Here is a 13544-nt window from a genome sequence, read left to right on the forward strand (position 1 = left end):
CCTCTCCTAAAAACATCAAATTTCTCACTTTAAAAGCAACCATTGTTTTCAAGTGCAAGCACATTGGTTTTCTTGACCTGATTAAAGTTGGGAAGCTCAAGACTCCAGAGTCAGAGTCCTCAGCCACAGCTGCCCTTGTTCATTCACGTTAGCACAGTCCAGTCAACCTAGCCCCCTCACCTTCGTGCGAGGAGTCTACCTTTCTCGTGCCCCTGAATAAAGCACCAGCAAATTCCTTTTACCACCAGTCTGCATCCTGACTCTCTTCTTGCATGTTAACAAAGGCCATTTCAACCTGAATATCCATTGATGGCTGAATGGATAAAGAAAATGTGGTATATACATACAGTGGCATATTATTTAGCCCTGAAAAAGAAGTCTATCCTTGCTTATGTGACAACTTGTATGAACCTTGAGGACATTATGCTGTGTGCCATAAGCCAATCACAGAAAGGCAAATACTGCAGGATACTGCTTATATGAGGTCCATAAAGTAGTCAAACACATAGAAGCAGAGAGTAGAGTGGTGATTGCCAGCAGCTGGGGGAGAGGGAGGTGGGGAGATGCTATTTAATTGGTATAAAGTTTGTTATGCAAGAAGATTAAGTCCTAGAGATTGTGCCTACAGTTAACAATACTGTGTTGTACACTGTAAAAAGTGTTAAGAAGATAGATCTCATGTCGTGTTATTACCACAGTAAAAAAAATGGGGAAAATGGAGGCTGTTTTAAGGACCAACTTCATTTTTAGGAAGCTGGGTGTAAATATTTCATTGTCCCAGGGATTAGCAGGTATATTACACTTGTGTGCACTTCAAGGGAAGATGTAACTTTCATTATAAGGTCTAACCATTTCCCTCCACCCTCTAGCCTTCCAGACAACCTTTAGGACCCTCCTAAAATGGTAGCTGTCAGAAGGAAGGCAATTAACTGCTAAAATGCAGCCCAACTTTGAGTAGTTAGGGGCAACTTCTCAGTCATTACAGGGACAAACCCACAAAGCAGCACAAATCCCTCTGTTAGGTCAAGGCCTTGAGTCCAGCAAGACCACTGAGCCCCAAATCCCAGTAGGCTGGGACATTTTGGCCTTAAAGCGGATTCCATTCTGTTGGAATGATGATGAGGTTCCACGGATTCCCACTTGAAATCCATTAAAGGAATCTTAACTTCCTTTAAAAAAAAAAAACCACCAACATCTGGGTCTGGCTTAGCCCAGGCAATGACAAAACTTACATCCAGAAGAAGGCTGCTGTTTTTGCAAACTGAATTTGATTTCATGGTACTGTCTAGACATAGCAAAGAATTCAGTTGTCCCATACAACCCTTCTGGTCAATGCAAAGGTAGGATATTCTTTAAAAGAATAGAAGAGACGATATAAGGAAGGAATATGTCTAGTGTTTAGAAAGCACCCAGTCAGCTGAAGTTTTCTGTTTTGTTTTGTTTTTTAATATCTATTATCTAGAGCTTAGCTCTCCAGTACAGTAGCCGCTGGTCACATGTGGCTATTTAAAATGAAATCAATTAAAACTAAATAAAATTTAAAATGCAATTCATTATTCACACAAGCCATCTTTGAAGTGCTCAATAGCCACATGTAGCCACTGGCTACCATGTCGGAAGGGCAGGTGTACAACTTTTCATCATCACAGAAAGTTCTGTTGGACAGTGCGGCTCTTGGGAGAAATCATTTATTAACATCACATTTTCTACTCTGCATCTCAACTCCCCCCACCCCCACTTTGTTCTTCAATTGCCAAACAGAGCTCTTCCTGTTTTCCTCTGCCGAGAATTAGGAAAGTGGCTATTTACTCCTGGCTAACAGTGAGAGAGCATAAACTCCTAGATACCCCAGAGGGCATTAGTCTTCATTAGCACATGTCTTCATTGTTAAAGCACTCACCAGGCAACAGCACCTGCGTCCAAATGCCTGGGATCACTAGGTGCGTTAATAGTACCCACCTTGGTGCAGTTACAAATCACTTAAGTTAATCCATTCCTCCTGAGCTTTCTAAATGGATAATTGAACTCATTCTTCTGCAGCATCAGCTTGGGTTCTGAGTTGAGATCTCCATGCCTTGTGCCCTCCCTGCCCCACTCCTGTCCCACCCCAATGCTAGAATGATTATATATCCTGGCTCTGCTCTGAGCTTCAAGAGAGCAAGGACCATGTATTATTCATCTTTGTTATCTCCAATGCCTAGTCAGGACACAGCAAGTGGAAAGCACCCAGTGAATGTTTGTTGAAGAAATTATGTAATCAATTATGTAATCAATCAAGATGCCTTCAGTTTTCCCAGTAGGACTTTCACTAATTATTCCTACAGAGAGTTCATTCCCCAACACAGTGATTTCACAAGTCTGGCTGCCTGTTAGAATCACCTGGGGAGCTTTTAGAACCTACTGATGCCAGGACCCCACCCCAGACCAGTAGAATCCAAGTCTTAGATGCAGGGCTCAGGCATGCGAAGTTTTGTAAAAGCTGCCCCAGAGGATTACACTGTGCAGCCAGGGGTGAGAACCACTGCAGGTTTCTTATTTGGCAGCCATAAATAAGTTTTCATCCTTTTTAATGTGTTCACACCAAGTCCCGTCTCATCCACTAACTTTTGCGGCAAGAGTAACATAAGTCTGGTCTTAAGAGTTACCTTAGGGCTTCCCTGGTGGCGCAGTGGTTGAGAGTCCTCCTGCTGATGCAGGAGACGCGGGTTCGTGCCCCGGTCCGGGAGGATCCCACATGCCGCAGAGCGGCTGGACCCGTGAGCCACGGCCACTGAGCCTGCGCTCCACAACAGGAGAGGCCGTGGCGGTGAGAGGCCTGTGTACCAAAAAAAAAAAAAAAAAAAAAGAGTTACCTTATTCAGTTATGGGACAAAAGTAGTGTCCCCAAATGCTCCAAAGAGATTATGGGAAAGTAAACTCCCTGTGGAAGCTTTATTTCAATGTCTTAATGACCGTTCAGACTAGAACTGTATTAAAACAACCCAAGAGAATAGCTTCCTTTAAATCCTCCCTGGAAGTTCAAATTGTGAGTAAATTGGATTGTCATATTGAGTTTTGTTTATTTTTTTATACAGCAGGTTCTTATTAGTTATCTATTTTATACATGTTAATGTATATATGTCATTCCCAATCTCCCACTTCATCCCACCATCACTACTCCCCACCCCACTTTACGCCTTTGGTGTCCACATGTGTATTCTCTACGTTTGTGTCTCTATTTCTGCCTTGCAAACTGGTTCATCTGTACCATTTTTCTAGATTCCACATATGTGTGTTAATATACGATATATATTTTTCTCTTTCTGACTTACTTCACTCTGTATGACAGTCTCTAGGTCCATCCATCCAAAGAACGAAAAGACCCAATTTCATTCTTTTTTATGGCTAATATTACATTGTATATATGTACCACATCTTCTTTATCCATTCGTCTGTAGATGGGCATTTAGGTTGCTTCCATGACCTGGCTATTGTAAATAGTGCTGCAATGAACATTGGGGTGCATGTGTCTTTTTGAATTATGGTTTTCTCTGGGTATATGCCTAGTAGTAGGATTGCTGGGTCATATGGTAATTCTATTTTTAGTTTTTGAAGGACCCTCCATACCATTCTCCATAGCGGCTGTATCAATTTACATTCCCACCAAAAGTGCAAGAGTGTTCCCTTTTCTCCACACCCTCTCCAGCATTTGTTGTTTGTAGATTTTCTGATGATGCCCATTCTGACTGATGTGAGGTGATACCTCATTGTAGTTTTGATTTGCATTTCTCTAATAATTAGTGATGTTGAGCAGCTTTTCATGTGCCTCTTGGCCAGCTATATGTCTTCTTTGGAGATATGTCTGTTTAGGTCTTATGCCCATTTTTGAAGCGGGTTGTTTGTTTTTTTAATATTGAGCTGCATGAGCTGTTTATATATTTTGGAGATTAATCCTTTGTCTGTTGATTCGTTTGCAAATATTTTCTCCCATTCTGAGGGTTGTCTTTTCATCTTGTTTATAGTTTCCTTTGGTGTGCAAAAGCTTTTAAGTTTCATTAGGTCCTATTTGTTTATTTTTGGCTTTATTTCCATTACTCTAGGAGGTGAGTCAAAAAAAATCTTGCTGTGATTTATGTCAAAGAGTATTCTTCCTATGTTTTCCTCTAAGAGTTTTATAGTGTCCTGTCTTACATTTAGGTTTTTAATCCATTTTGAGTTTATTTTTGTGTATGGTGTTAGGGAGTGTTCTAATTTCATTCTTTTACATGTAGCTGTTCAGTTTTCCCAGCACCACTTATTGAAGAGACTGGCTTTTCTCCATTGTATATCCTTGCCTTCTTTGTCATAGATTAGTTGACTATAGGTGCGTGGGTTTATCTCTGGGCTTTCTATCCTGTTCCATTGATCTATATTTCTGTTTTTGTGCCAGTATCACATTGTCTTGATTACTGTAGCTTTGTAGTATAGTCTGAAGTCAGGGAGTCTGATTCCTCATATTGAATTTTTAAAAGCAGAATACAAAGCTGCATGCATGCCATGATAGTAACTGTAAGAAATATATCTAATAAGGGGGAAAAAAAGACTTGAAGGTGAATGAACAAAAACTCTAGTAGTTTTTGTGGGTAAAGCAGGAGATGGGGATGCAGGGAGACTAGGGAATGGGTTCCAAGTTCTGCCCATGAGAATCAATTGAGAGAAAGTGCACTGGCTGGAGGGGTCTCCCACTGGGTGGCTGAAGTGCCCTGAGTGTTACTGAAGGTTACCCCAGGTGGAAGGAAGGAACTCCAAGAAATGACTGAGCCAAGATCAAAACAGGAAGGTAACCACAAGCTCCAGGAACAAAGGGTATAGATGGGAAGATGCTCAGGTAAGACTGTAGACAGAAGAGAGGAGAGGGAGAAGGTGGGGTCAATAGTGGACTGAAGGGTTCAGGACTAAGTCCAGGAAGTGTCGGGCATCCTTTTTCACAGGGTCTGGTCTGTGCTCTCAAGTGGGGGTGATTTCTAAAGAGGGGCTTCCTGCAAGATTTTTTTATTCTTCTTCTATCTTTTTCCAAATATAATATAGTAGTAGTTTCTTAACATTAAAAAATGTGTTCTGTGCATTGCAAAACAGAGCCAAAAGAAATAGGATGAGAAGATCCTAATAATAGCTCTGATTTATTAAACATCTCTATGTGCAAAACACCAACCAAAACATTGCACACACATCTCAGTTAACCCTCTCCATAAACCTGAGATTATGTTATCATTATTATCCCCACTTTGAGGATGAGAAAACTGGGGCCCACGGACTTGTCCAGGGTCGCACAGCCAGCACGGGGCACAGCCATGATTCAGTCCGTATTTGTGTGACTCCGAAGAGATGCATTTGCTCTCACGTCCAGACCAATCTTTGTCTGAATTTTTGGAAATCGCCTCCTCACAGCCCAGCCCCACCCCTCACCAAAGGCCCCCTCTTCTGTCACCAGCAAAGTGACAGACTCACACCAGTGCTGGCTGTTCTCACACATTTTCATTATATGGTGGGGCTTTTATGAGACTCTCCCACCGGCTGTTTTTCAAATTTATTTAATTCATCCATCATGCTCTGAAGCCATTTGCTTTTTTATATTGGACAGATGTAATGAGATTTTGGACACTAAAAAATGTTTTTATTAAAAGTTATGACCCAGAGCTAGTTGGTAGGGGCTATGCCATAAATCCTTAGAAGTGTGAGATTTATAAAGGATGTAGCAACATAACCTTAACCTTTCAGGCCACACCGTACGTTACAGGATCACTTAGACTAATATTGTCTCCCTGTCTCTGGCCAAATAATAATAATAATATAATAATAATAATAATTATTATTATTAAAGTGGTTATCTGATGTGGTCCTTCCTCCTCTTCTCTTGGCCACTGTTGACTCCTGGCGAGCCAGGGCCTGGTGGGAGGGTGGTTGATGACGGAATTTGCTGGTGTCTGGCCCGAAGGCTCTGCCATGGTAGGTATGGGCATGTGGGTTTTCCTGCTCTGCTCTGCGACCCTGTCACTGGGGCTGAGTGATGTACAGTCACGTTTGCTACAGTCAGAGTGAAAGTGATCATGGCTGGTGGTTTCTCCACTCCTCCATGGCCAACAGGAAGCTCTCCTCAAAATTTGGAAACAGTGCATTTCTGTTCAAGCATAATAAATCCAATTTAATGTCAATATTTCAGATTTATATTAATGTTACACTGCTTGGAAGTCACCCAAAGTGTAATTAGCTTGGAAATGTAGACCAAAACATGGGCATTAAAAATATATGTATACAGGGACTTCACTGGCGGTCCAGTGGTAAAGAATCCGCCTTCCAACGCTGGGGATGCGGGTTCGATCCCTGGTCAGGGAACTAAGATTCCACATGCTGCAACTAAGCCCACGTGCCACAACTACTGAGCTCACTCTCCGCAACGAGCAAGCCTGAGTGCCGCAAACTGCGGAGCCCACGCGCTCTGGACCCTACGCCACAACTAGAGAAGAGAAAACCTATGCGCCACAACTAGAGAGAAGCCCGCGCTGCAATGAAGATCCCACCTGCCACAACTAAGACTGGACGTAGCCAAGAAAGAGAGAAAGAGAGAAAGAGAGAGAGAGAGAGAGGGAGGGAGGGAGGAAAGAAGGGAGGAAGGAAGGGAAAAAGAAAAAATACGTGTGTATATATAGAGATGTTATACATGCTAATATGTATTAATGTTGTGACTTTGTTAAATTAACATTTGTTAAGTAAAGCCCTGGGGTGTTGTTGGATGGCGAGCCAGGGTTCAACAAAAGACCACCAGGGAATTGAAATCGAGAAGTTTATTACTCCCAGTTCCTGGAGGAAGGGGCATGAGGGGAGGTCAGGGCAGGATGCAGGCAGAGAGCAAGGCAGGACCTGGGGCACTTGCCTTTATTAGGGTTCCTAGCCTGTGGCCGGATTGGTCAATTCAAACAAAAAAGAGCAGGGTTTTGTTAAGTGTCAAAGGAATCTTATCTAAGGGGTACATAAAGGAAAGCCCTGGGAGGCTGGGGAGAGTGTGATCATAAGGGCTGTTAGGATGGTCATTTCAGGAACTGACATTTATCTGTGACTCTGTGGGTTGTTACCTAGGGCCTGCCTCACTGGAGAGGCTAGTGTCAGTTCAAGACCCATGCAGGCTGCTTGGCCACACAAAAGTGGATACTTAGGCACTTAGGAGCGGTTTAGCAAAGCTCTCAACAGTTATAAACAACAAAATAAAAAATAATCAAAACAATTAGGTTTGGTCAACTGCCAGCTATTCTTAGGAGCGTGCGTTTGTTCATACATTTTCAAGCCCGATCCCCTGTGATCTGCTAGGGATTCAAGAACAAATGCATCGTGGTCCCTGCTTCAGGAAGTTCACCATGTAGTGGGCACAAGTGATGCGCTATTGCTCTCAGAGGATGGTTTTCAGCCTAGGGGACCAAGGAAAGCTTCGTGGAAGAGGTGGCCTTTCAGCTGGGTTTGAGGAATTGGGTGAGCTTTGGGCTTGCAAGGCTGAGAAGAGCATTTCAAACAGAAAAGGCCGCACGCACAAAGGCACTTATAAAACCTGCTGTTCACAGACTGCTCCAAGGGTTACGTTTGGCTGAAACACATGATAACACTTTTTCTTTTTAAAGCAAAAACCTCAAGGGTAAACATCACGCTCTTATCTGCTTCCACTGTTGCGACTGGCCGAGTCAGGTCTGTAATTTCAGGAAGATGGACTTTAAACTTACAAACTCCCCATTGCTTGTATTTCCTCGTCAGGCCCATGTTTTATCATATGCTGGGAGCATATTCTACAGTTTTCACAGTACGTTGGCAACAGCTCCCACCTCCTGAGACCACGGGAGTGTAAACCATAGATACTGTCATCATTAAACTCATAACTCCATGTCATTTGTATGTCATTCACTTCATCCTCATTCATCATCCCTTACACTTTCAGAACGGCCGTGCGATTGAAGATTTTGAAGAACGGTTTGCAGCGGCGATCCCTGTAAGTGTGAGAGTGCCCAGCCTGATTAACTGTTTCATGTCATTGTCCCTTCGCTCATTTCATGCTCATAAGTCATGCCTTGTGGTTACAGAACAGAAAGCTGCCGATGGAGTTTGATGAGATTTTTGAGGCAACCAAGGTAAGGCCTCCAGGCTCTTGTGAAATGAGGGTTGTTCTGGTCATTCTCATCCATTCTGTGCATCCTCAGCCTCCTGCAGGAATGGCAAGTGCTCTGTTATGCTCCAGTGCCTGCCTATCCTAATGTTCACAGGAGACTCCTGGTGGGCCCTGCAATGAAGGAAAAGAGTAGGAGCGTGGATATGTGTGTGTGCGTGCTTGCGCGCATGAGAGAGAAAGAGAAAGAGTGTGTTGGAGAGGACGTGACACCCCTTCATTTCATTCAACAAATATTTTTCAATCTACTGACGTGTCCTAGGCGTTCTGATAGATGCTAGAGATGCAGTAGAGAGGAAGACACAACCCCTATTCTCAGGGAGCTCTAAGTATAACACAGTGCGGCATTGCATAGCATAGGAGAGGAGAGGGTGGGGTCAGTAGAGAAGGGTAGGGTAAGGGAGCATAGTGTAGTGTCGTATAATGTAGTAGAGTGGGGATTCAGACATGTGAACAGGATGTGCTCAGTCCACCTGTGGAGATAAAAACCAGGCAAGGCTGCTATTTGGTCGGTCTAGCCTGGAATAAGTGTACTGGTTTGCAGCCAGTGTTTATTCAGATTGGTTCATACATAGGCCCGTGAATGTTGTCACCCCTGAGTACAGGGCATTTGGGAAGCCTCTAGGACAGGGGTTCTTAATCTGGGCTGCCACTTAGAATCACCTTGAGAGATTTTAAAGTTTCAGTTACTAGACTGTACCTCAAACTAACTAATTCAGAACCTCAAGGGGTGGGAACCAGGCATCCATATTTTCCCCTTATGTACACCCAAGGCTGACAACCACTGTTCTAAGAGTCTCACATAAGCTGTTTGGGGCAGTGGGATTTGGGGTACAAATTGAGTTAGGAAACACTTCCCAGGAAGAAATAAAGTTCTCTAATCTGTGTCCTGGAGGACGGGTGGGAAAGGCAATGGGGGAGGGAATGAGTGTTCTAGGTCAGAGGAGGAACGTGTGCAAAGGCCCTGAGGCAGCCCCTCCTTTCGTGAGCCCCGGGTGCTTCTCTCCTCCGTAACACTGCCCTGATTGTACCTATAGGTCTGTCTTCCCATAGAACAGGCAGCTCATGAGACTCAGAACAGGAACATGCCTTACTCCCTGTATCCCCTGCTCTTGGCACAGTAGCTGATGTACACAGTAGGGGCTACGTACTTGTCCTGAACGAAGGAGTACCTGATGTCCAAACAGGAGTGGGTTTGTGTGAATATGCCTTGGGGGTCAGTCAAGGATACCTCTGCCTTCATCAATGCCACTTTCAGAACTTCTCTACAGGAGGGACCTAGGAGTCTAGTTGCAATGGGCTAGCTGAAAGAAGGACCAGAGGTCTAATCCTGAAAGAGGTTGTACAGCACTCCAGATGTTATTGGAAAACCATCATTTGTTCATATCAAAGGATGGCTTGTGGGGGAAGGGGACAGGCCTGATGGAGACACTGAGGGGCTCCCCCCTCAACAGCCAAGCTCCTCCTCAACCCCTTCACTGGCCTTGGCAGCTGCCAGGGTCACTCTGCTTACCCCGGAGGACGCCCAGGGCCTAAAGAAGGGGCAGGATCTGCCATCAACAGCCATGTCTCTACCTGAAGACATCCGAAGGGCCGGGAATGGGAAGGCGAGGAGGAATCTGGAGCTGACCTTGGAGGTGACTTCTTCAGATGGATGTGGGTCATGGCAGGACTCGTGGGAACCCTGGCTTCTGGTTAGAGAATATTGTGGGGCTGGACTTCTACCCTGAAGGAAGGCTAACTAGGGCTTTGTAAAGGGACCAATGGATCAACAAGATGCTGCTGGCTGGGGGGCTTCCCTGGTGGCGCAGTGGTTGAGAGTCCGCCTGCCGATGCAGGGGACATGGGTTCTTGCCCCGGTCCAGGAGGATCCCGCATGCCGCGGAGCGGCTGGGCCCGTGAGCCATGGCCACTGAGCCTGCGTGTCCGGAGCCTGTGCTCCGCAACGGGAGAGGCCACGGCAGTGAAGGCCCGCGTACTGCAAAAAAAAAAAAAAAAAAGATGCTGGCTGGTCTGTGGGTCAAGCCCAGCTTCTTTTAGCTGACCAATCAGAGGCAAGTCACTTAACCTCCAGGCCTCTGTTACAGCTTATCTGCAAACTAGAGAGAGTGAGAGAGATTCCTGGGCTACTGGGCTCAGGGAGCGTCCAACATAATCATACTATATCGGAAAATGCATTGTAAACTATATAGTACAAATGTGACTGGTTAGTTTTATTCTCATGAGGCCGTTAAAGTGAGTAATTACAACAATATTATCAGATGGAACGTGGCTTATTAAGTTACAAATAAAATGACTAGGGTTAAGTTGGGGAGAGGGCCTGTGAAAATAGATATTATTCCAGATTCTCAATCACATATGGTTATTAGAATTATTTTTAATTTTATGGCCTAAGAATCCCCTTTTTCTATAAAATTTAATTAACTCAAGGTTCTATTTAAGCAGCAAATCCAATGGAATGAAATACCAATCTATGTTTAATGCCTCTGCGTGTTTTTTTCTCGTTTAATCCTTGAGTGGAAGTCATCTGGCAGGAGGAAAGTCTGTAGCTCAAGAATGAAGGTTATTTTAAAAGTTGTGCTTAAGGAGAAAATTAGCCAATAAATTATATTTACGATGTTAGTGAAAGTGTGCCACGAGTTCAACACATTTGAAATGTAAATTGTGCGACTTAATTATTAGCTTCATTTTAATATTTTCCTACCACTGAAAATAGTCGTGGGCCATTTGCAAAGCATTGAGTTCCAAGGACCAGGAAGCCCAGAAGCTTCCCTTGAGTGGATTAAATAGAATTACGCCTTCTGTGGGTTTGGGAGAGAGCCTAAGGATTGGCATCATTTCACCAAATAATATAAACGATTGTTCACATGCTAAAGAAGCCTTCCCGAAGACAAGCAAGTTTTACAATCTATATCTATGGATCGTCCCCACCAAACTGTAACCTCCCTGCAGGCTGGGACTTGTCATTTCTCATTATTATGTTCTGAGCACCCAGCACAGTGCCTAGTCCAACGTGTTGCACAGTCCAACGTGTACGAAAAAAAAACATATTATGTAGCTGGGAGGGAAGTGAATATGTATAGGGCCCTACTGTGTGCCACGCACCGCTCATTCAATCTGAAAGCTTAAGGGGAAGAGTTGAAAGTGAGTTAACCAGGCTAAGCTGCTTGACTTTCAGCGCAAAGAATCTTTTGTGCCTTTTTCACCAGGCTTGCCCTAACTTCAAAATCCTGCTAGTAATATTGTCAATAAATCTGCAAAGGAGGTATTATCTGGACATTATCTCCAATGTCCAGATGAGGGAAAAGTGGCCATGAGGAATTGCAGAGGTTGGCAGTGGGAGAGCTCAAATACATCCCTGGGGATGGGACTCTTCCTGGGCCCAGAGCTCACGCATTTGTCAGTAACAGAGTATGTTCCTTTCTTTGTGTGAATCGTGGAGCTCCTGCCTTGCCTGGTTAGAACAGATTTCGAGGGCAGGGGTCCTGCCTGGCAGACAGGCAGACTCTCCCTGTCCTTTCAGTTGGGTGGTGTTTTTAGGTTCCCCCAATTAGAAACTATCACTTAAAATCCAAAGACGCGCAGAAAGTATTTTTTCTTGCAGTGGGCAGATGTGCACAAAACACATGATTATATACTTTAAGTCAGGCCATTCGATTGCCGACCACAGACTCCCTGCAGACTCTGAAGCTGGAAGTGTATGCAGATTAATTTCTAAGTGTGTCTTAAAGGGCTTCTCCTACTGCTCTGGCTGGCCTTGCTCAGACACTGTCGTATGATGGATGGGAATATAGTTGATACAGTGGCTACAGTGATGGAGCTCCTCGGAATGATTAATAGTGTATATATACTGGGCTGTTTTTGATGCCCTTCCTGGTATTAAATGATATGTTTTCTTCTTCTCCGACTACATTTTTTATCTTAAAGATGGATTCTTTTGGGGACTGTCATTTGACTGCCTGCTCTATATGCAGAAAATTCAAGTCATGGCCCCGGTGACCTTGAGGTGACCTCTGTGAGACTCAATTTATTCATTTGTAAAAATGGGGATGAGGATTCATATCTCTCAGGGTCAGTATTATTGGGAGTATTTACTGAGAAGTGGCCATGAAGTGGTGACTTGCTATACTTGATTCATGAAAGGCATTTTGTACATGTGGATACACTCATGAAAAAAAAGCAAATGGTGAGATTATGTCTTGCCTTTGTCTCCTGGAGAAGAGAAACAGTGTTGGCACTGGATGGTAAATATGTAAAAGTGGTATTATTATTGCCTATGCAAGGTGGCTAAACCCAGATCTGCTTGACTAAGCCCAGATAAACAGCCGGACACACTGAAGCAATAATTGATTCTGGCTACATCCTAGATGTTGTCTTTGGGATCAAGAGGTATCATAATGACCAACGGGGTTTATTGTTTATATAGTCATGATGAAAAAGAAACGTGTGTCCTCAAATCATATTTTTTTAAAACAATGCCCACAGCATCCGTTCCCCTTGTGATTACACCATTATCTTTTTTTCTTTTCAGGCTGTGACCCAGTTAGAACTTTTTGGGGACATGTCCACCCCTCCTGATATAACCTCTCCCCCCGTAAGTATGCACTTCCCTCAGAGCCCTGCATCTCTTTCTTTTCCTTCTTCAGTCGCATGGTGACAAAAATATGGGCTTTGGGTAAAAGAGGCTACTGGTGGATTTCAACTTGGACTCTTTCAAGCTGTGTGATTTGGGCAAATTTACTAGCAATTCTAAACCTCAATTTCCTCTGCTATTTTTTTGAAGGAATTATGATACATGCTCTGTTTTGAGAAATAAATGAGACCATGCATCAGCAATTACAGGCTATCACTGGGGTTCTTGCTGTTATGCTGGGCAGTGGAGAGAGACAGGAACGGGATGTGGTCCCTGCCTGCAAGGAACACATGGTCTAGCTGGGAATATGGGCAAGAAACTCCACAGGACAGCAGACCCGATGAGGCATTTGTCATCTCCTACCCAGAACCCACACAGTAAAGGAAGCCAGGTGGTCAGCCCAGTAAAGGAAGCATCTTCTCCCCCCGGCCCTTGCTGCCCTCTCCTCGCTCGTTTCCTTCTTTTCTTCCCCTCTCCATCTTCTTTTCATTTCCTCCTCCCTTCCCACCTGCCTGCTGGCTTCGCTGAGCTCATGAAGCTTTGGATTCCCAGCTCTAGTTTCAGCCACAGTATCTCAGTCATTGCTTGCACTGGGGTAGAGATTGCAGGGAGCCCTCACTTGAAAATGAAAATGAAAAAAAAAAAAATGAAAACCGAAGCAAAATAGAATCCCAGTGCTTTGAGAACTGGAGGCATTCCGAGGCAACCGTGCAGCCACTGCAGAGAAAAATGCCAAGCGGGCCCTTCCAA

General features: G+C 44.2%; 1 protein-coding gene across 2 annotated transcripts in view; it reads left to right on the plus strand.

Annotated features, from left to right (window-relative positions):
• Positions 1-13544, plus strand: part of DAB1 (DAB adaptor protein 1) — a 436853-nt gene that overhangs the window by 392633 nt on the left and 30676 nt on the right. For both annotated transcript variants that reach the window (XM_081225678.1, XM_081225679.1), the window contains 3 exons: positions 7937-7987; positions 8079-8126; positions 12693-12755. In XM_081225678.1, coding sequence (XP_081081804.1) covers positions 7937-7987; positions 8079-8126; positions 12693-12755 — 162 coding nt within the window. The remainder of the gene's footprint in view (positions 1-7936; positions 7988-8078; positions 8127-12692; positions 12756-13544) is intronic.

The sequence above is a fragment of the Mesoplodon bidens genome (genome assembly GCF_964165515.1).
Source record: "Mesoplodon bidens genome assembly, chromosome: 2".
In the NCBI taxonomy this organism is placed as follows: Eukaryota; Metazoa; Chordata; class Mammalia; order Artiodactyla; family Ziphiidae; genus Mesoplodon; species Mesoplodon bidens.